General features: G+C 32.7%; 1 protein-coding gene across 3 annotated transcripts in view; it reads left to right on the forward strand.

Moving 5' to 3' along the window:
- LOC113110152 (myosin-IIIb) overlaps positions 1 to 20,215 on the forward strand; it is a 34,736-nt gene extending 14,521 nt beyond the window's left edge. Inside the window, exons 6-27 of one of the 3 annotated variants that reach the window (XM_026274180.1) lie at positions 277 to 385; positions 464 to 580; positions 1,453 to 1,553; positions 2,095 to 2,181; positions 2,633 to 2,698; positions 3,686 to 3,799; positions 3,982 to 4,093; positions 4,409 to 4,452; positions 4,639 to 4,701; positions 5,898 to 6,017; positions 7,052 to 7,137; positions 7,223 to 7,270; positions 7,516 to 7,563; positions 8,795 to 8,886; positions 10,424 to 10,600; positions 10,678 to 10,808; positions 11,570 to 11,751; positions 12,467 to 12,556; positions 13,945 to 14,110; positions 14,813 to 15,148; positions 19,203 to 19,260; positions 20,005 to 20,215. In XM_026274180.1, coding sequence (XP_026129965.1) covers positions 277 to 385; positions 464 to 580; positions 1,453 to 1,553; positions 2,095 to 2,181; positions 2,633 to 2,698; positions 3,686 to 3,799; positions 3,982 to 4,093; positions 4,409 to 4,452; positions 4,639 to 4,701; positions 5,898 to 6,017; positions 7,052 to 7,137; positions 7,223 to 7,270; positions 7,516 to 7,563; positions 8,795 to 8,886; positions 10,424 to 10,600; positions 10,678 to 10,808; positions 11,570 to 11,751; positions 12,467 to 12,556; positions 13,945 to 14,110; positions 14,813 to 15,148; positions 19,203 to 19,260; positions 20,005 to 20,012 — 2,355 coding nt within the window. In that variant the 3' untranslated portion in view covers positions 20,013 to 20,215. Of the gene's footprint in view, positions 1 to 276; positions 386 to 463; positions 581 to 1,452; positions 1,554 to 2,094; positions 2,182 to 2,632; positions 2,699 to 3,685; positions 3,800 to 3,981; positions 4,094 to 4,408; positions 4,453 to 4,638; positions 4,702 to 5,897; positions 6,018 to 7,051; positions 7,138 to 7,222; positions 7,271 to 7,515; positions 7,564 to 8,794; positions 8,887 to 10,423; positions 10,601 to 10,677; positions 10,809 to 11,569; positions 11,752 to 12,466; positions 12,557 to 13,944; positions 14,111 to 14,812; positions 15,149 to 19,190; positions 19,261 to 20,004 lie in introns of all 3 variants that reach the window. The other 2 variants (XM_026274178.1, XM_026274179.1) reach the window with 2 other exon arrangements.
- The last annotated feature ends 3,264 nt before the right edge of the window (positions 20,216 to 23,479 follow it).

Genomic DNA, 23,479 nt, shown 5'->3' on the forward strand with positions numbered 1-23,479 from the left:
GTTTGAAATTATTTTTGGGTGAACTAATCCTTTAAAGCTTTTTTTGTTTGTTTTGAAAGCTCTATTTGGGAAACTGTTTGTGTTTTCAAATGCATGTTAAAGCGACCAAATATGTAAATGAACCCAGTGCTAAAACAAACAGCACATATATCTAATTGCACCAAGCAAATCAAGATTTCAAGTTTATTTCGATTATTTCGTGCATCCCTTGATGAGATGCATTCTTCTTGTAAAAAACATGTGGCGAAACATGTGAGTGTGTGTTTCTGTATGCAGGGTCAGTTTGGCGTTCAGGAAGAGGATTTACTGAAGAGTCTGACCTGCACTACATCAGTGACGCGAGGAGAAGCCATCCAGAGACTCCACAACCAGCAGCAGGCTGAAGGTACAACACCGTTTCACTTTCACTAGTGCATCTGACACTCTTCAGATCGATCACGGAGTGTTTTATGTCTTCATTCAGACGCCAGAGACTCCATCGCTAAAGTGGCCTACGGTCGAGTGTTCGGATGGATCGTCAGTAAAATCAACGAACAGCTCGCTCCTAAAGTAGACTGTGACGTGGAGCTGAATGAAATAGGCAAGTCATCTCCAAAGCAAGTCTCCTTTTATCTGAAATTCAATTAATATTAATAAGACTGAAATAAAATAAGACCTTAATATTAGATGTAAAGTTTCGAAGTGCTAAAATCACTGAAACTAAAATATATATTTTTAAAAATTATACGAATAAAAAAGCGCATAACAAAATTGCTAAAATTCAAAATATAAAAAATGAAATCAAATTCAGAATATATTTGGAAACTATAATAGTATATAAATAATAATAGTAAAATAACACTGGCTTAATGATAGTTTTTTTTCAATGGCTAACATACTGCAAATTATTATGAATAATAAATCTAATTTAAGATTTTTTTTTCACCTATTTCATCTTTTTATCTTCATCCTTTGAGAAGTCTGTTGTCTCATAATGGTGAAATATTTTCAGATTTATCAACCTAACACAAGTGAATAGCTCCAGTTTTCCAATCTCACAATACAAAATAACACTGTTCCCAATGTTTAGTGCAGATAATACAGTTTTCCTGCATTTCTCCCCATTTATCAGACTGAATGTTACTAACCTGTAACTGCTCAACACTTTCTGGCTGATTCTTAAATGCCATCTTCATCAGCTGGATCATTGATTTTTTTTTATTTTCCAATCCATTTTAATTTAATTTTATTTAATTTAATTTTATTTTATTTTATTTTATTTTATTTTATTTTATTAATTAATAATTTTTTTATTTTTTTATTTATTTATTTATATTGTTTATTTACAATTTTTTATTACAATGACAATAGCCTTAGTGATTATTAAAATCTGAACTAGCATCCATTTCTCTGAAACTGAATAGAAAATTCTTCTTATTTTGTACAATTATTATTTCCGTTCTCTCTTCACAGGAATCCTTGACATCTTTGGTTTTGAAAACTTCGCTGTGAACCGATTTGAGCAGCTCTGCATTAATCTGGCTAACGAACAGCTCCAGTATTTCTTCAACCATGTAAGTGCTTCGTTAAGAGTTTGGTATTAGTTTAGAAAAACATCCAAAGATTGATTCAAGTCTCCGTTTTTGACTTTATTAGGAAAAGGGCCAACAAATAAATAGCACCAGTGGTAATCCTCCATAGGGCTGCATTAAAAATACTAGGCTCTTTTGTTATATTGCATGTATTTGTACACCTAAAAGTTACATTTGAAACATGCATTTGTCCCAATTTTTGGAGAGCATTGCAGCCATCAAATTCCAAATGTGATTGTTTACAAAGTGAAATATTTTCTTTCTATGCTGTCAATTAAATAAATCACAGATTCTTGATTTCATTGCTTTTTACAGAACGTCCCAACTTTTTCCGATTTGGGGTTGTAAAAAGAATCGTCCATTTAACTTCATTTCAAATAAAGTCTTGAAGAAAACCCAAGGCAGCAGATGTTATGAACCATTAAATGCCACATTCGATCACAGTCACAGACTGTTCTTTCAACAGGACATTATTTGCCACTCTGTAAATGATAATCACGTTTTCCATGTCGTCTCCCTCCAGCACATTTTTCTGATGGAACAGAAAGAATATAAAGAGGAAGGCATCACATGGGAGACCATAACCTACAAGGACAACAAACCCATTCTGGTACGTCTGATTATTAAGCACTTTTTCCAACTACTTTTTTTCCTCCATTTGACTCCAAAAATAACCCTGAGCTCTGCGTTTGGCAGACGGCCGTGTGGTAAATCCCAAACACAGGAAGTGCTGACAAAGCAAGACACGTAGCTTTGAGAATCTCTCAGATTTCAGCATGTTTTCTGACCTAAATCCTTCGGTGCGCTGCTGAATGGGAAGCTTAAAGAAACCTGAAGCTTGTTTTTCATTCTCACGTGAGAATCCTGCTCTGTAAATAAAACTCTGCCCTGTAATTTTGGCTATTCAGCGGCTGCCCGGTTGGAAAGCTGCATATTAAATGTATGTCACGTTCATATAACATTCAGCTTGGTATCCTGAGTGTGACATGAATCTGAGGCCTGTTCAGCTGGTCAGCATGGAAAACTCTTTCACCCATGCCAGGTTTGCTCCTCTGTTTCAGGACCTGTTCCTCACCAAACCCATCGGGATTCTGTCACTGCTGGATGAGCAGAGCGCCTTCCCTCAGGTACACTGGACCCGGCTGCTTGCTAAACCTGGGACACAAAAGAAAGCCATTTATTAGTACAAATACAAACAGTGAAAAAAATATTATGTCCGCAACACTGCTTTTGACTCCCATATTTAACAAAAAGGCAACGTTTCGACCCTGCTGGGTCTTCTTCAGGCCTCAATGGGATGTGCACACAATTACTTATTTTACAAATACAAACAATTTTTTTTCTTTACAGCATTTGTTTATGCATTTACTTGATGCTTTTTTTTGTTCATCTAACATATATATTTATACACCAAAACATTTTATAAATTTATGTATTAATTTTCTTTAAATATTAAGTATTGCAGCTGTTTAAAATTATATTCAAAATATTTTATTCATTCATTTATATATATATATATATATATATATATATAATAGAGAGCGAGAGAGAGAATGATATGATACATACAGTATGTAATATATACTTTTTATATATCATATTTTGCATTCATAATTTACATAATTACTATGCCTCATAAATGTATTATTGTAAAAGCAGGGTTTTGCAGTCTCTTTAAAATTATGTTTTACAATATTTATTATTGAGTCTTTTTACTAAATTGTTTTTATTTATTTATAATTTTTTCTATTTATAAAAAAATATTATTTATTTATTTAGTTGCATTTTACACCCTGAAGGACAAAAAAACATCTGTGGTAGTACTAGCTCTCCGGCTTTTACAAATTGAAGGAGAAAAACATTATCTTCTCTGGTAATCATCCATATTTCTACACTTAAAAAAAAAAGAATTTAAATTTAAATTTTAACAGCCACTGAATTCAAGTTTCAGAGTCAGTAATCTCTACCTGCTGTGTGGAGTTACAGTGGAGTTAACATTAAAGGTTGATTTACGGTCATGTGACTGCGTTTGTTGTGAGAGAGCAGTGAAACTCAAACACACTGAATCAGTATTTATAGCAAACAGCATGTGATGATGATTTCTGCACCCACAGGCCACTGACCGTGATTTTGTTGACAAGTTAAACAGCAAATTTAAAACGGCTCCAAACTTTGAGGTTGTGCGAAACCACACCCCTCTGTTCACGATTGTGCACTACGCTGGGAAGGTGAGTTTGCAAAAGCTTACCTAACAATTCACTTGATCAGTGACTTGATTCAGATCAACCGTGGAATTGTTGTGCTGGTTACTAATTAAATGATTGTGCAACAAGGGTGTGTTTCTTAATGTGTGCATAATTATAATGTGTGCATTATTCCTGCATGAAGTGTCTTGTTCTGGTCTGTTCAGGTGCAATACAATGCAAGTGGATTCCTTGAGAAAAACAGAGACACAATACCAGCAAACATTCGTGAGCTCTTCATCAACAGTGTCACTCCTCTCCTCAGCGTTCTCTTCGCAGGTCTTTAAATGTTTTTTTTTTTTTAATGGTATTTCTTGTTTGTTTGTTTTTTATATTGCATTATTTTAATTTATTACAATGTTTTCCCCAAAGTATTTTTTCAAAATAATAATTATTATAATCATCATTTATATATATATATATATATATATATATATATATATATATATATATATATATATATATATATATATATATATATATATATATATAATATAATATAATATAAAATAAAAGCATATAATTGTAGTTTCTCCTTGATCATTTATTTATTATTATTTTTATATAATGCTTTTTTTCTTTCTTTTTTTTCAGCCACAATTTCCCGAACAGGCACACTAATGCCACGAAAAGCCAAGGTACTGTATATTTATTTATTTTTTGATATTTCACCATTTAAGTGTCTGTTAAAACACATTGTGATATTGTTGTTGTTTGGACATATTTATAGCTGTATAAAGGACAAATGACTCTTAACTGTGAGATCCGTGATCATTAATCCAGCGGCGTCTCACCTCATGATCCTGTGTGCATTTTCATTTTAGGTACAAGTTGCAGATGACAACTTTAACTCGACCAGGAAGCAGTCCGTCGGTGCGCAATTCAAGGTAAATCTTTGCTTTTTTATAAAAATCATAGTTATGTTTTATGTGTCTGTTTATTTAATGCTTCTCAATACATCTAAATCTATTTAATTTTATTTTGCATGTATCAGAAATATTAAATTGATTAATCTCACAAAAATATTTCTGTGGAAGCTTGTTTCTGGTACATGATAAATGACAAGAATTTATTTTCTATAAACTGCAAAATATAAACTTAGAAATCCGAGATATAAACTCAGAATTGTGAGTTATAATTTAGATATAAATAACATATTAATTTAGAATCGCAAGGTATAAACTCAGAATTCAGAGACATAGACTCTGAGATAGAATTCCGAAATATAAATAAAATCTAGATCGGTTATAAATTTAGAATTCTGAGATATAAACTCAAAATTGCGAGATATAAATTAGATAAAAATAAGATTAGAAATTTAAAATTGCAAGGTATAAACTTAGAATGCCGAGACTTAAACTGAGATAGAATTCAAAAGAATTCATAAAAACGTACAATTCTGAGATATAAACTCAAAATTGCAAGATATAATTGAGATATAAATGTAGAATTCCAAGGTATAACTCAGAATTCCGAGATTTAAACTCAGAATTCCAAGACATTAACTCTGAGATAGAATTCCAAGATATAAGTAAAATATAAATTAGATATCATTTTAGAATTCTGAGATATAAACTCAAAACTGTGAGATGTTATTGAAATATAAGTAAGATATAAATGTAAAACTGCAAAGTATAAACTCAAGAAATTCCAAGATACAGATTCAAAAGTTGCGAGAAAAACGGAGAATTCCAAGATATAAGCTAAGAATCGTGAGACAAACTCAGAATGGCAAAATCTAAACCATCAATTCTGAGGATAGAAGTCAGAATCCTGAGATAAAGATTGCAATTCTGGGTTTATATCTCACAATTCTGATTATAATTTCCAGAGCTGAGAAAATGTCCTTTTATTGAATTATTACCTGTATTTGTTTGTTCTGTGGTGGAAACAGGTTTGCCTATCTTTCACCTCATAATGAAGATAAATGATATTTTCCGAATGTGAAGTCTATTTCTTGGATCATTTAAGATCTTTTGCATTGATTGTTATGATGATGAAGCACTGACGTTCGCTCTTGTGTGTTTGACTCTGTCTGTGTTTATTTACCAGCCTGAATGTCTGTGTGTTGTTTTCCCTGCAGCATTCTCTGGCTGTCCTCATGGAGAAGATGTTTGCGGCCGGTCCACACTTTGTTCGGTGCATCAAACCCAACCGAAGCAAGCAGCCCGATCAGATTGACAGTAAACTGGTGATGGATCAGGTGGGTTATACAGAGTCAGCATCTGCTGCGTTCAGCCCTGTTTGGGCCTCTTTTAGTTTCCACAGCGAAGCCAAATGCGTTCTCAGATTTTCCTGCCCTCCGGTGGAGTCTGAGCTCTGTGAGCTCTACTTAAACCTAGAAGCCTTTTAATGCTGTTATGATGGAGCTCGATCCAAATCCCTCTAATAATACAGAAGCTGCTGGGTTTGTGTTTTAAGTGCCAATATGGACTAAACTCTGTATGTAGTGATTAGCTGGAGCAGCTAGTTGTTCAACTACTTGTTCTCGGTTCTCGAAAAACATCTGTTCTCTTGAATACCGGTCCATCCTGCTCAAATGACCTTAATGTCTCTGTCTGTGCATGTATGTTTACACACAAACAGTTATGAAGTCACATGGTCAGATGATGTACAGCCATGGAATGTAGAGTTTCATTCAGGACATTAGCAGTTCTGTTCAAACCTACAAGACTGTGCAACACTGACACCTGCTGGACATATGCGGAAGTGCAGCATATAATGATCATTTATATTGTGTAGCATATTATATGGAATATCACACAAGTACATGCATTTTATATTTAAATATAATGTAAATGTAACTATCTTCTACAGCTACTGAAGGGTACTAAATGGAAAAAATGGTTTAAATTGTGTGTGTGTGTGTGTGTGTGTTCTTGTTTAAAATGTTAACTTTGACAATGCAAGAGTTTAAAATTGAAATGAATAGTTTTCCTTAAAAAAAAATCAACAACTCTTCAGATGTTTCTTTTTTTTATGATATAGCTCAAAAGTTGGATAAACTGCTTTTATGATACATTTGCTATTTTTGATGCAATAGTATTGTTGGCTATTTCTGAAGCTTGGCAGTAAAAATCATCCACTTTATTTTCTCCGTGTTTCATAGAAGATGTTTGTACAGTATGAGAGTGAATAAATGCCGTCAGAACGGTTTAATTTCTGTGTAATCTCCCTTTAATCGTGACCTGTTAATAGTATTCATGTGTTCTGATGCTCGGTTTTCATCCTCTGTAGCTGAGATACAACGGCCTGATGGAAACCATCCGAATCCGGCGGGACGGTTTCTCATGGCGTCCGTCGTTCAAGGAGTTTGCCGAGAGGTTGGTGTGCAAGCAGGAAAACAGGCATTTTCTGAGTTCATTACATCAGATTCCCAGCGGCCTGACTCTTATTTCTGTCCTGTAGGTACAACATACTGCTGCTGAAGCCAGATCTCCCGCTGGACAAAAGCAGGTTTGAACTACACGTACATCAGAGTTGTGTTAGAGTCATGTGCACCAAGAAATGCAAGAGAAAAGTCCCCACCTAGATGGTTAACTTTGTACTTTAATGTAAAATAAAAATCCAAGACATTAACTCATTAAAATAATGCACTATTATTGAATATAATAATAGCACCTTTGACATGTCTAAATATAAAATATCAATAAGATCCCTATTAATTGGTTTCATTAAAAATGCATTGTTGTTGTTTTCAGTTGCATGTCGATCCTGAACAGCACTGAGCTCTCGGGTTGGAAGTGCGGGTAAGTTTGAGCGTGTTGAGACCCGTTTAAGTCATGAAGTAAATGATATGCATTATAAGTGGTATTTGAGGCATGCATTACTGTTATGATTGTTCATATGATGTTGTAATGATTTGAAAACAAACCCGAACCACTCACATATTTATTATGATATGTAAGTCCTGTCAGGATAAATTAAATCTAAAATTAATCAAACTGTAATAAATAATCATATATTATGATATATATATATATATATATATATATATATATATATATATATATATATATATATATATATAAATTAACTATTTAATAATTTATTGATATATAGTAAATATGTAAAAACAGTGTTTGTATTTGTTTAAAAAATCAGTAATTAGTTTGTCTAATATGTTAATGTATAATATTTAACAGTTTTAAAAATATTTATTTAAAATAAAAATTAAAATGTTTAATTTCACAAAATTCAAATAAAAATATTACATGTATTAACAATATAATTTAACACAATATAATAAATATTATATAATTTATGAAATTATTTAAAACAGTAATTAGTTTGTCTAATATGTTATATAACATTTAACAGTTTTACAAATATTTATTTAAAATAATTAAAAATTAAAATGTTTAATTTCACAAAATTCAAATAAAAATATTACATGCATTAACAATATAATTTAACACAATATAATAAATATTATATAATTTATGAAATTATTTAAAACATTTATGTGTGTGAGATTAATAATAATACATATATCATTTAAATTCTAATGTTTTTTTACATTATGTAAATTTATTTTTTTATTTATTAAATATATATGTTTTGCATAATACATTATTTTTTTTTTTTATATTTGATACATTTATTAAATAATTGGAATATATGATCATGTATTAAATGCACATCTACAATAACAATGAGCTTGAAATGAAAGGCAGTATTTATCTTCTGAAAGGGCAAATTAAAAATCCATCATCATCTACTTACCCTCCTGACGTTATAAATCCATAATGCTACATTCATATCCGTACAATCTTCAAACCTAGCTTTTGTAAGACCTGTCATGGTGTTCAGATTTGTTTTGTTGTCACAGGATCTAACATGCTTTCATTAATTTTTTTTAACTTGGCTTGAACATTTGGTGATAAATGACTATGAACGGATACATAAGATACTTCAATGGCTCTTATAGTATTGACGAATCGAGCAAGTCCCAGCAGTCCTCTTGTGCTGCTCTTTCAGGTCGTCCCGGTTGTTTTTTAAGTATTGGCATCAGGAAGAGTTGGCTCGTCTGCTGGAGAGACTGGGTCGAGCGGCGCTTGTCATTCAGAAGAGTAAGGAGCTATTAAACTCTTTTGTTTATGCCTCGATGAGAGGATATTAAATACACACTATTGACTGCACATGATAGCTCTTGGCTCAAAGTTTGACTGTTTTATAGCAGCCTGAAACCCCTCTCATAAAAACACTCATTAGAGCAAGCTTAGACATGAACTTTCCTGGATATGTGGCTTACTTGATGTAAATAATGGCACAGAATGAATGGAAGGACATTATAAATCGTATATTTTTCTTCAAGGTTTGTTTCATCAAAGATCATTATGACTCTTTATGATTCATAAGTTCACATTATTGTTGGTAATCAAGACTAATCGAGTACTGAATTTGTGTTCAAATGTAAATTTGGGAGGTTATACGCTATTTATATAAGCCTCACATATTTATTTAATATTTAATTATGCATTTGTTTATGCAGAAGCAATGTAAAAACAGTAATATTGTGGAATATTTTTACAGTTTAAAAAAAATATTTATTTAAAAAATTTAAGTTTCACAAAATTAAAAAAGCTAATGCGTAAGAGTAAATATAAATGTTATTACAATGTGATTGTAGTAGTAATAATAATTATAATATAATATTCATTAACCATTTTAGAATTTATTTTACAAGTGTGTGTAATATGTAGAAATATTACATATATTTAGATTTTATGTAAGTTATTTTATTTTATGCATGAATCTATTTATTTGTATTTTAATTAATATTATAGCTATTATAAGTTTTATGTAATGCATAATACATTTTTAAAATATTAAATACATTTATTAAATAAATAATGGAATATTTAAATATCTGTAAATACACAAATTTAAAAGAACGGTTTTCTATTGTAATATATTTTAAAATGTAATTTATTTTTCCGTATGCAAGGCTGAATTTTCAGGTTGCACTGCTTCCTATTTTGGTGGAAACCATGATACAATTTTTTTTTTAAGGAATATAGCGTTCAAAATAACAGCATTTCTTTAAAATAGAAATCTTCTGTAACATTATAAATGTCACTTTTGATCAATTCAATGCGCCCTTGAGGAATAGAAGAAATGTAATTGTAAATGTAATTGAATTAAAAAAAAAATTAAAGATGCATAACTGTTTTCAACATTGATAATCAGAAATGTTTCTTGAGCAGCAAATCAGAATATTAGTGTGATTTCTGAAGAATCGTGTGACGGTAATGATGCTGGAAATTCAGATTTGATCACAGAAATAAATTACATCTCACAATATATTCACCTAGAGAACAGTTATATTAAATGTATAAATATATTTAGTTTTTTTTCTGTTTTTACTGTATTTTTGGTCAAATAAATGCAGCCCTGGTGAGCAAAAGTGTTTTTTTTTTTGTTTTTTTTTAAACATTTGTAAACAATTCATAATTTTCCTAAATCTTTTCACATGTATTTTCTCTGTATAATTCATGGTCTCAGAATGAAAAGTATTCAGTCTTAAGTGTAATCCTTGTTTTCGAGGAGTTTGTCTCGTGTCATTAGAGTGTGTGCAATACTTGACTGCGTCTCTTGTCGTGTTAGATTACCGCGCTCGGATCTGCCGGAGGAAGTTTCTGTCTCTGCTGGCGGAGATCCGGAGACAGCGTCAGGCTCAGCGGGAGAGAGAGGAGCGAGAGGAGCGAGAGGAAGAGGAGCAGAGGAGACAGCAGCTGGAGGACGAGAGGAAGAGGCGTCTGGAGCTGGAGCAGGAGAACCTGCGTAAGAACTGTGCTCTGTGCTCACAGTGCTGATGGCAGTGGTGTGTGTTAAAGCCCTGTGTGTGTGTGTGTGTACAGGACCTGCGTCTCCTCCGGTGCCTCTGCCGAGGAAGAAGAAGCCGGAGCCCAGACCGCGCTCGGTGATGAGCATCGTCCCGAAATCACCGCATCTGGCTCCTGTACCACGGCCCCGCAGCAAACTGATTGAGGTGTGAATACTTCACCTGGGTTTAGCAGATTACCTCCTCAACCTAGCAGTTTAAAGATTATCTGTGTGACAAGTCACTTTTCTAGTCTGTGTTAGAGCTAAAAACATGTTTCATGCCTCCTAATAATCATCATCATCATTTACTCATTAATTCATATAAAACAGTGTTATACATAGAAAGTAGTCAAATTTGTTTTAATAATTAGTGCATTCATGCAAAAAAAAAATTTTATTATTATTATTATTATATTGCAATTGTGTACATTATTAATAATAATGTTTTTATATTTTATTCATATAAAATATTTTTCGTATTTTTGCTATCATTTATTATTGCCGTTAGAAATAGTAAATAATCACATGTACATTATTCATAATAAATTATTACGTTAATATAAACAATAAATAAAATATATAATGATGATGATAATATATTGAAATAGATTATATTATTATTATTGTTAATAATAATTTTTGCATATTTAATTCATACAAAATGTTTTATAAGTTTTTTGTATATTGGTAGTTTTATTATAAATATTAAAACTAATAATAATATATATATAAAATAATTTTATACAAATAATACTTATTATTATTATTATTATTATTATTATTATGCATGATACTATAATTATTGGTTTAATTAAAGTTTGGGTTTATTTGATCAGTTTTCATTAATAGACTTTTCATTTAATACCAACAATAATAACAATAATAACCTTGACTTCTTAACTGGTTTTAATTTTATTTTGTGGCCAGGCGACTCCGTTTGATAACGAGCTGAATGCTTCACTGATGCTTCAGCCGATTGATGAAGAGCGAATGAAAGAGAAACACCTGAAGAAGACCAACACCATCCGCTGGTTCAAAGAGACGCAGGTGCGAAAGCTGACCAGAGACGGAGGTTTCCCCAGCTGGTTCCACGGCATGATCTCACGCAGGTGCGCTTCATCACACACAAACTCATATCAACATCCAGGGATTAAAGATTCCTTCAGTTCATAAAGCCTGAATGATTCAAATGCTCGAACGAATCAATTGAAAGAATGACTCAGTGGTCAAATCAGTGACTTGCCGCCACCTGCTGGCCGATTTTAGCATATAATTTAATTCAGGAGCGATTGTCCTCCAAATAAAAAGATTTAGAAGCATCTTCTGATCAATAATAAAAAATTAGCCTTCCTAATACGAGTTGACATTTACCTCCTTAAAGTGACTCACAGTATTTTCTTTTACATTCATAATCGCATCATTTTCATTGGTCAAATTAAAAAATGTAGGTTTATAAGCTTTTTAAAATCTCTGTTTAAAACCATATAATGAGAAGTAGAATAAGTTACAAATCCTGATGAAATTGGTAGTACACAAAAGCGGCTTTGCAGTTAAATGCATGAGGAGATTAATGTTTTGAATATACATTTTTAAATATAGAAATATTAAAGGATTTAAATAACTGAAATTATACACTTAATCTGCCAGCAGGTGGCGACAAGTCACGGATTTTATCACTGAATCATTCATTCAGTTGATTCGTTCGAACGGATGAATCATTCAAGTTACTGTCTTTATGAACTGACGGACATCCGAACACTTTAATCCCTGATCGTCTGAATACACAGTATTTAAGATGTGCTGACTGTAACCTTGCTTTCTCAGACAAGCAGAAGATCTGCTGATCGACAAACCTCTCGGCTGTTTCCTGGTGCGTGTGGGTCAGAGTCGAGAGGGTTACACGCTGACCTTCAGGTGCGTTCTGTGTCCAAATCAAAAATACCAGCTGTAGTATAACACCTGCTGCATGTTTCAAGTTTAAATAGATTGAATTGAAATTGAAGTAGTATATTTATAGTACATGAGTAGAAATCAGCGTATTAAAACCTGTTTATATGCATCTCAGCTAACCAGTGATGCAAGAGAAACTCCTTATCATGAGAAGAGAAGTGTTTAACTTAACATATTTTTATCATTACTACTACTAATTTATATAATTAGAATTTTAGCTAGTTATTATTATAATAATTATTATTATTCCTACTACTACTAATTTATATAATTAGCATTTTAACTAGCTAGCTACTATTATTATTACTGCAGTAATTTATATAATTAGCATTTTAACTAGCTAGCTACTATTATTATTACTGCAGTAATTTATATAATTAGCATTTTTTACTAGTTGTTGTTTATTATTTTTATTATTATTCCTACTACTACTAATTTATATAATTAGCATTTTAACTAGCTAGCTACTATTATTATTACTGCAGTAATTTATATAATTAGCATTTTTTAATAGTTGTTGTTTATTATTTTTATTATTATTACTACTACTACTAATTTATACAATTAAAATTTTAGCTAGTTGTTATTATTATTATTATTATTATTTCTACTTTTTTATATATCATTTTTACTAGCTACTATAATTATTACTACTACTTATTTATATAATTACCATTTTTACTAGTTACTATTATTATTTTTACTACTACTACTGCTACTACTACTACTAATGTATATAATTAGTTTTAGCTAGTTATTATTATTAGTAGTAGTAGTAGTATTATTACTGCTACTAATTTATATAATTAGCATTTTTACTAGTTAATACTATTAATAATAACAATAATAATATTAATTGTAACTAGTAAAAATGCTAATTATATAAATTAGTAGCAGTAATAATAATAGTATGAATAGTAATTACTTTTTATATCATGTATTTATGTATGTATATGTGTATATATTAGTAGTCAACAGTTGAAGTGGTCAAAACCTTTCATCAAAGTTAATATTCAATTATGTATTATTATTATTTTTTTCATATAAAAATGAATGCAATTATGTAATGATAATGTAATGTAAGAATCTTTCTTGTAGTAGTACTAATAAATACATATGAATCATTTAAATAGTTTACACTTGTTACAAATAATAATTATTATAATAATTTTACTAAGAGTCATTAACAAAAATATTAATAATAATAATAATAATATGCAAAAACGAACACACTGAATCATTAGTATTTTTGGTGTTTTTTTTAAATAATAATAATAGTTTATTCATATATATATATTTCTTCATCACTTGGTTGTGTTTATGGTATGTTTATGATGTATGGTGTGTATCAGGGGAGCTGATCGCTGTCGTCACTATATGGTGGAGATGCAGAGCAATGGGAAGTATGTGATTCTGGGAGAGGATCGAGCTCATTCCTCTCTCCCAGATCTGGTCCAGTATCACACTACGGTGGGCATCAAGCCCTTCATGGAGCTGCTGACCTTGCCCTGCGGTCAGGTGAGTGTCCTGAACTCAGTCACTTTGGAAATATAACAGGCTACAGATTACCAGTTACCCTGTTGTAAGTCTAACAAGTAGTGTACCTATTTCAATCACTTTATTAAAGCAATGTAACTGATTACATTTGAGTGCTTTTCTCTATTTCTAAAGGATGTTTTCAGATTTTAATAATCCTGAAACATTTAAACCAGACAATAGCACTTTCAAAATACTTAATTACTTGAATTAAAATTATAATCATTTAATTTTAAAACACGGCCACCTTAAGACTTAAGCACTTCGTTTAACTTTGAGATCGCTCTGAGCTTAAATACAGATTTAATATCATTACAAGAAATATTTTAATAGCTATGATACAGTTTTTGAAATCAAGTCTTTGCATAGCTATGACGGAAAAAAATGGCATCCAACAATGCCTTGGGAAAGAAAACAAACTATAAAGCATAAATAAATAAAACAGTTATCTACGAAGCATGTGTCTTCTGAAACATCGCAGTCTCGTATTTTAAAGCAGTCAATGCAATTTATGAACGAAATCAGTCGAATCTCTGTGTGTGAAAACATTCAAATGTAACCCATTTTGTAATCATGTTACTGTAATTTAATTACACGTCTTTCTCAGTAACTGTAACTTGTTCAGTGTCAAGAGAGAGTAACGCTGGTGTGTGTGTGTGTGTGTGTGTGTGTGTGTGCGCGCAGATGTGTGATCAGGAGCCCGACTATGAGGAGCTCAAAGCGTTTACTTTATCTTCATCATCATCTTCGGAGGCAGCGGAGCGTCCCGATGACGATCAGGACATGGGTTCACACAAAGTGCACTTACAGATGCAGAGGCTCTTCCTGCCGCCGGGAGGAAGCTCAAACCCAGAGTCCCATAAACCACCGGTGCTCAAGCGCATCTCTGACCGCCGCAGACGCATCGAAGCCGCTCCGATGGAGCACAAAGATGACAATCCGACCGGAGAGAGCAGACCGTTCCCCCGACTCTACCCCTCCATACGACTGGCCATGAGAGAAATCCAGCAGATCCATCAGGTACAAACACTTACAACCTTTGCACTTGACTACTTATATGATGCATTTCCTGTATTTGATCCAAGTGTTCAAGTGAGGATGAAGAACACAAGTGTGATTAACTTTTCGTTACCTGATGGGATACACTGGGTGTTATAAATACAGCCATGCAAACACATGCATTTTTATATTTTAACTCCTTAACTGTCTCCCAACAATTTCATTTAAAGTGCACTATTCAAACTTAAATGGATATAATTAATGAACACTTTGGAATACAGGGGAAAGGTTGGTCTCTTTTTAAAGAAAGTCTGTCAGCAGATTATTACGGAAGTGGAATTATTTCCAAAAGAAATTATAGATAAAATATCAAAAAGTTTAAATTTACTGTAAAGAAAATGTATTGTACATTTTTTATGTATTTTATATAACAGGTTTTACTATAACATTTCTATTTCAAAAAAAAAAAGCCTTATGTCTAAATAAGGTATTTTCCAAATTTGAAGTTGATATGAAAAAATGTAGGTTCCTGTGTGGGTTTATTTATAGTGTTATACCACAAACAGCCACTGGGGGCCGCCAAAACTATTCAATTATTTTAATGCATTTGTCTTTCATAAATGTCTAGATTTTTGTGTCAGTATTACTTTTATCACATAATATGGAATCCTGAGACTCAGACATTTCTAATGATATGTTGTATGTGAAGATTATTTCAAGTTTTGATTGTAAATGACTGTAATGCATTTTGTAATATGACACTTGAGTTCGCCTGCTATGGGATTAGGAGACCGCCAAAATATTTTAAAGTACCATTTCCATTGTAATGCTATGTCTGATTACAAAATGGTTTTCACCGGATGAACCTTGGGCTTTTAAGCTTTCAAAAGTTAATTTGATTACAAAAATATTTGATGGTGAAAAAGGACAAAAAAACAAAAGAGTGCTAAGCACCTCTCGAGAGATCTCGACAAAAATCTCACGTACGAAGAAAGCAACAGATATTGATGTGTGCTCTCAAAACACTGCTTCATGAAGCTATGAAACCTTTATGAATCTTTTGTTTCAATCATTTGTTTGGTGGGTGTTTCCATTCTGTTAAAATCACATGATTTCAGTAATGGAGGCTTTGTTACATTATAACTGTTCTGAAATTTTAACAGTTCACCACCAGGGGGAGATCTCTCTGAAGCCTTTTTTTATGTACTTAAAGTTGTCCAAATGAAGTTTTTAGCAATGCATATTACTTATTAAAAATTACTTTTGATATATTTACAGTAGGAAATTTACAAAAGATCTTCATGGAACATGATCTTTACTTAATATCCTAATGATTTTTGGCATTTTGGCAATGATTTAGTCATTTAGCAGATGCTTTTATCCAAATCGACTAACAAATGAGGACAATTGAAGCAATCAAAATCAACAAAAAAGCAATGATATGCAAGTGCTATAACAAGTCTCATTTAACTTAATATATATGAGTTGTTTTGAGCTCCAGGGTCACATATAGGCTACAGGAGTATATAACCAAAACATGCTAGGGGTAATGCAGATGTACTCAGATATATAAATTAAGACAATAATTTATTTGTTTGACGTTTCCAAAGATATTTTAACATTGGTTCAGAATTCCATCGACTTCATTAATATAATAACAGGTATTTATAATAATAAAATAATCTATAAGCTGATCTTTAACCACCATGAGTCGGGCTTCGAACTCTGAACGCCTGAAGTGTGATAATGCAGACTAGGGACGCCAGCCTGACACCACATAGGTTATAATTCATCAACACTTGTCTGAATCTCTGTGAAGGTGGTTTCAGATCAACGAGTGCAAGTGCAGATGGATGTTGGATCGTTTCAAAAGTCTTGACACTGCGTGCTTGGCACATTTCCTTCAACTGTTGTGCACATCATTAGAGACGGTCGATCTAAGACTTTACATTTCTTTGCCCTGATAAACATCTTGACTGAACTGGCAGGGTGTTTTGGGTCAATGTCCTGATGCATTATGAAACACTTTCTGATGAGTCTGGTGGTATTTTCTTTAATACTGGTATTCAGATGGTTTTGTACCCTTCCAGAATAATTCTGCTGCTGTCATTAATTAAAGTTGAGAGGACTGTTCCAGAGACAGTCATGCATGCTCATGCCATAACACCACCTCCTCCCTGCTTTACAGATGAGCTCATATGCTTGGGATCATTTGCAGTCTCCTTTTTTCCCACACTTTTGATTTCCCAACACTTTGGTAAAGGTTCATCTTTGTCTCCTCTGTCCATTTAAAAAATGTCTATTTTTCTATCTCTATTTTTGGTGCATGTCTGAGGTTAGCATCTTGCTGTAGCCTCTGTAACTCTGTGTCAAAGTCTCTTGTGGACTGTAGGTTGTCAGAGCATCACCCCAGCTTTCTGGAGCTCGTTGGTGATTTTAATGACATGTATTTTAGGATTTATCATGCTCTTAAAGTTTCCATCCCCTGACTCTTAATGCATTGGGTTGCCTTTTTGAGCATCAATAAATGTTTCCACCTTTTGTAAAGCTCTGTATGGGTCCCTAAGTTGTGCTCAGTGTGAAATTATGGATCTCAAAATTATACAGACAATATTGGAAAGGGTTCAGACATGCAGAAGATGCTGGAAAACCAAAGAATGTTGGAAGGGACTGGAGTAGGACTGACTTTCTTTAAAAAAAATCGTCTTTGGTCTTGAAGCTGTTTCATGCCATTCGGCGGGTGCTGCATGCATCAGTCCAAAAGACGTTAAATAAAAATGGCCATCCATTAAAAATGTTGTACTTCTAGTCACTGACCATTGTTTTGGATTTCTGTGTGGCACATGCACAAAGCATTTTTTTATATTTTAGATGGGCGCTTTTTATTTAACTTCTTTTGGACTGATGCATGCAACACCTAACCCTAACTGAAACAGAGGTTTAGTATAAGCCTTGGTTTCATCCATCAAGCCTCATTTGCCCTTTCCCATGTTTGTTTGTGTGTTAGACTAGTTTGTGTTGGTGTTTAGTTAATAACTCTTGTGCAAAAATTACATTAGTTTCTGATTCGGCCTTGCAAAGTGATGTCCCTTTACGATTTTGATCCCTTCTACATGCTCTAATGCATTTTTAGGCTACTGTAAGAGTTGTTTTCTGTGGCCACGAAAATATCCTTTCTTAGAGTTTATATGAAATGAAATTACGCTACATGTTCACTAGACGAACAGATTAGTTGATGGCAGTTTAATTCTGCTACATTTACTACTGGTAGCTAAAATAATTAATTGTAATTAATCATCATTAATTGTAATTATTTATAGACATTTCCCTTTTCAGCTAATTTGCAACAATATAGAAATAGCATTTATGAAAACCCAGTCCAGATGAACAAAGCTTGTCACATCATACCCAAAAAGACTCGAGGCTGTAAATGTGCTTCAGAGAAGTGCTGTGTTAAGGGTTTAAATACTTATGCAATATACTCATTTCAGCTTTTTGTTGTTGTTTTTACAAAGATGTGACAGTTCTGTTTTTGCTTAGCCATTATGGTGTGTGGTGTAGATTAATGTGGAAAAAAGGTAAATTATAGCAGTTTAACATAAGGCTGCGACACAAAAAAGGGGTTTGAATAGGCACTGTATATAATGCATAGAAAAGTATTATTTATAAAAAAAAAAAAAAAAACATTAAAAGAAATAAATGCTATATATTTATAGTAACAACAATGTTATGCAGAAGCTTTATGAAAAACACTGTTGTCGTGAGAACGAGTGCACCCTAAGTTTCTGTTTTGCTCCTGATAGTAAAGCTGCGGTTTTTCGAGCACAATCGCACAATATTTCAGTGCTTTTGTGTAATTAACGGTTTTCCTGTCAGTAAAGATGCCAGAAAAGGCTCATCTCTGCGCTCCAGGCCAAATGCCACCGAGTCCATGCGAGCAGACGTTTTCATGTGTTTGTTCTTGTTCAGACAAAAGCACACTGAAGTGAACTGAAACTGTTCACTAATCTGGAATTTTCCCCAATGTTTCATGTCGTTTCAAATCCCTTGTTTTTTTTTTCTGCACTTCCAGCAGAGCCCAGATCAGATCCAAGTGTCCTCCGGCAAAGCCTTGAGCTCGTGGAAGAGGACAGGTGAGGTCTATCTTCTGTCTTGAGCACAGTATTCAACTTCATATCCGCAAAAAAAAGCTCATTTTGACTTCATTATATGCTGATAAATTTCACAAAATTATCATATAATTTGGAATATGTGACCCTGAACCACAAAACCATGAAGTCGTAAGGATCCATTTTTAGAAATTGGGTTTTATACATTATACAAAAAATAATCTTTCCATTTGATGCATGGTTTGTTAGGAGGACCAAGTTTGGTTGAGATGCAACTATTTGGAAATCTGGAATCTGAGGGTGCAAAAAAATCTAAATATTGAGAAAAACATCTTTAAAGTTGTTCAAATGAATTCTTAGAAATGCATATTACTGATCAAAAATTAAGTTTTGATATATTTACAGTTTGATATATGCATGGAACATGATCTTTACTTAATATCCTAATGATTTTTGGCGTGATAGAAAAATTTATAATTTTGACCCATACAATGTATTGTTGGAAATGCTACAAAATATTTCTGTGATACTGCTTTTGTGCTCCAGGGTCCCAGATATCAAATCAACTGCCGTTATGATCATTCTAGAATTCGTTTTTCTCATATTCTAGAGTTTCACAGCCCTGGGTCTCATCATAAAAAAGAATAATGAATATAATAAGAAAGAATGGTGACTGATTTTACAATTTGGAATGAATTGATCCTGTAGTCGTTTTTTTTTTTTTTAAGGAAGTAATTGTATTATTTATTGTATTTTTGTCTGTTTCAGATGCGTAACACTGCGACAGATTGAAGCTACGGATGTTTTTGATGCTGCTATTTGTGATTTTATTCATTTTTTTAGGTGTATGGAAGTGACATTTTAGTTTGACTTTTTAACTTCATTTTTATTGTTGCCTGTGATGTTCTGTATTTCTTATTTAATGTAAATGATGTTTTAGGTGATTGAATGATTAAAGGGTTTGATTTGATACACTGCAGCTCTCTCGGAGTTTAAATACATGAATGAATGAATGAATGAACGCTGAACGTGTGTGTGTGTGTGTGTGTGTGTGTGTGTGTGTGTGTGTGTGTGTGTGTGTGTGTGTGTGTGTGTGTGTGTGTGTGTGTGTGTGTGTCGCTGAGGCAGATGATCATGTGTGACTCTGATAGGAGGAGTTTTAACAGCTCATATAAGAGTGTATGTGACTCTCAGATCTCACAGGATTCACAGCCTCTCACTGATCTTCAGATGGAGCTCATAGTGTTCGGGATTTTACTCTCCGTTACCTTCAGCGCCGTTCACGGTAATAATGACCATTACTGCAGATAATAACCACTGGAATCACAATCATGATTGATTTATTGTGTGTATATACACATATACATATTCACATTGTATAATTTTGAGTGCATCGAATCTATTATAAATATTTTACATTTATTTTATATTATTTACATATACAGTATGGTACATATAATATTTTTACTGTTACTTAAACTATGGGAATTAATCAGGATTTAGATTTATTTAATGTATTTATTTATTTTACACTACAAGAATTAATCTCTTGGTCAAATGTTACTAATATATATATATGTGTGTGTGTGTGTGTATGTATGTATGTGTGTGTGTATATATATATATATATATATATATATATATATATATATATATATATATATATATATATATATATATATATATATATATATATATTAGTGGGGGGCATAAATTAATTTTTTTAATCTAGATTAATCTCACTGTGATCTTGAAATTAATCTAGATTAAAATGGCTCATTCGAATTCTGCCGAAGGCATTCAGAATGTGTGTTATCCAAATAAAATTGACAAACAGTAAGTCTTTGAGAAGGGGTTTATCAAGCTAGGTGGGGCATTAGAAAAGGGCTCATCTCCTGCTTGATCAACTGCTTGAAAAAGCTGTAAACTAATTCCACATTGCACAAGGTGCAAAGAACCTTACGCCTGTTTCACACCAATGTTTAAGTTTTTTTCAAGTTTGTAGGTGTCAATGTACAGAAACCAAATAAATAAATGTAAAATAGCACTGGATAGTCTTCAATGTAAAAATGAAATATACAATCAAACCTACATTTATTCAGACACCTTCAACATTTCTCACATTATTACAGTTTTGCTATATATATATATATATATATATAAAATTATATCTGGTGCCTGAATAATTTTTGGTTAAAACTACTAAGTTATTCAGTCAAGAGCAGTGAGTGATTTTCATTTTCTTGGATTAACATTACAGCAGCCAGTAGCTAAATTAGGCGCGGTCACTTTAAGAGACGACGAACGCCTCAATTTTTTTCCTCGACTGTTTACTTTCACTTAAGAAATAACTGACAGTTTTTTCCGAGCATAATTTCCATGATGGATATTTTGACATTTTGTATGTATTTGTCGGCACAAGAGCAAAAATAAGCAGATTCGATGTTCAAGTGTTTTGAGACGTCTTTCTCTGCGCGAGCCCTGAACACCAGAACACCGTGAGTACTAAATTTGGGTTTCTTCACATCTTTTTGTTTGTTCAAACTGCGATTTGTATTTGTTCGTTCAGGTGTAGGAGGGACTTCAAGGAGAACTTCGCAGAAGAGAGCTTGGTTCAGTGTCGTTCTCCGTGATACGCGGCTCTCGATCTCTCTCGTGTGCACCGAACACAGCGCGCGAGTAACCAGCTTCTCTGTTCAGCTTTTCCGCGTCTTGTTTTTGGATCCTTTAATGTTTAAATCGACAAGCGGTAAGGCTTAAGCTTTCGTGACGATGTGCAGCAGTGGTCCGTCAACCAGGGGCATAGCCATCTTTTCAGAAGTGAGGGGGACAGAAATTATATATATATAAACAAAAACAGTAATATTGTGAAATATTTTTTATATTTAAAATTTTCCCTACTTTAATATATTTTAAAATATAATTTATTTATATTTCATTCAAATTAAATGCTGTTCTTATGAACTTTCTATTGATCAAAGAAACCTGAAAAAAAAAATCTACTCCACTGGTTTCAACATTATCATAATGTGTTTTTTTTTTTTCTTTTGTTCTTTTTTTTCATAAGCAAATCAGAATATCAGAATTATTTCTGAAGGATAGTGTTACTGGAGTAATGATACTAAAAATTCAGCTTTGAAATCTCAATAAATTACATTTTGAAATATATCCAAATAGAAAACAGTTAATTTAAATAGGTTAGTAAAAATATTTCACAATATTTCTGTTTTGCTTTACTTTGGATCAAATAAATGCAGGCCTGGTGACCAGAAGAGACTTATTTTAAAAATATTAACAAGCTTACTGTTCAAAAACTTTTGACTGGTAGTGGATACTATAGGCAACTTAAATTTTTCTCAAATTTCTATCTTTTAAATGGCTTAGAAATCTATAACTGCTGGACAATAACAAATAATAATGATTTGTTTATATACTACAAACAATTTTTTTTTTTTTTTTTTTATCACATAATGCAGAATAGTTTCTATATGTTTATTGTCTGTGTGTTTGCAAAAGTTTCTGGGCTTTTTTTCTGTGTAAAAACTGTTTTCATACAGCGATAGCTGGACGCTTTTGCCCATATTAGGATCTTCCTGAAATGACTTTCTGTGCGAGAGCGCCCTCCGGCTTCGAGTATGAATGAAACAAACTGCAGGAGTGTTTGCACTCTGTGATATTCATCTCGCTGTATTCTGGTGCCGAATTAAATATCAAATCATATGCAGACTATCCCGTCTCTTTGAGTTTAAATCTATATTTTTTTTCACACCAGCTCTTGAAAACCTCTATGAGAAAAACTTGACCGAAAAAGTGCGGGGGACGAATTTCCATGATATTAAAAGTGGGGGGGACATGTCCCTTGCGTAATCTACGCCCCTGCCGTCAACTGTCCTAAGCATCTTTTTAGGCGAACCTCAGTCAGTCGGTTATATAAAATATCAAGGTGAAAGTCATCATAGCTTGCTTAGCATAGACCCAGCTCTCAACCCAACTTTGAGAATAGATTAATGGCGATATTTTTTTGTCGCCCGATAAGAGTCTCACGTTAACGCAGATAACGGCCCACCACTAATAAAGCACATATTAATTCCTCATATATATATAAGTACTAAATAACAGCCAATATGCACAGTTTGCATGCTAGTTAATAATGAGAATTGGTCCCTTAGTTGTATTTCTGGTGTGCATGTTTATCAGAAGTGGTGTTTTTGTTTTTTGTTTTTTCAGGTGTCACACCCAATTG

This window comes from Carassius auratus, chromosome 10 (genome assembly GCF_003368295.1).
Source record: "Carassius auratus strain Wakin chromosome 10, ASM336829v1, whole genome shotgun sequence".
In the NCBI taxonomy this organism is placed as follows: Eukaryota; Metazoa; Chordata; class Actinopteri; order Cypriniformes; family Cyprinidae; genus Carassius; species Carassius auratus.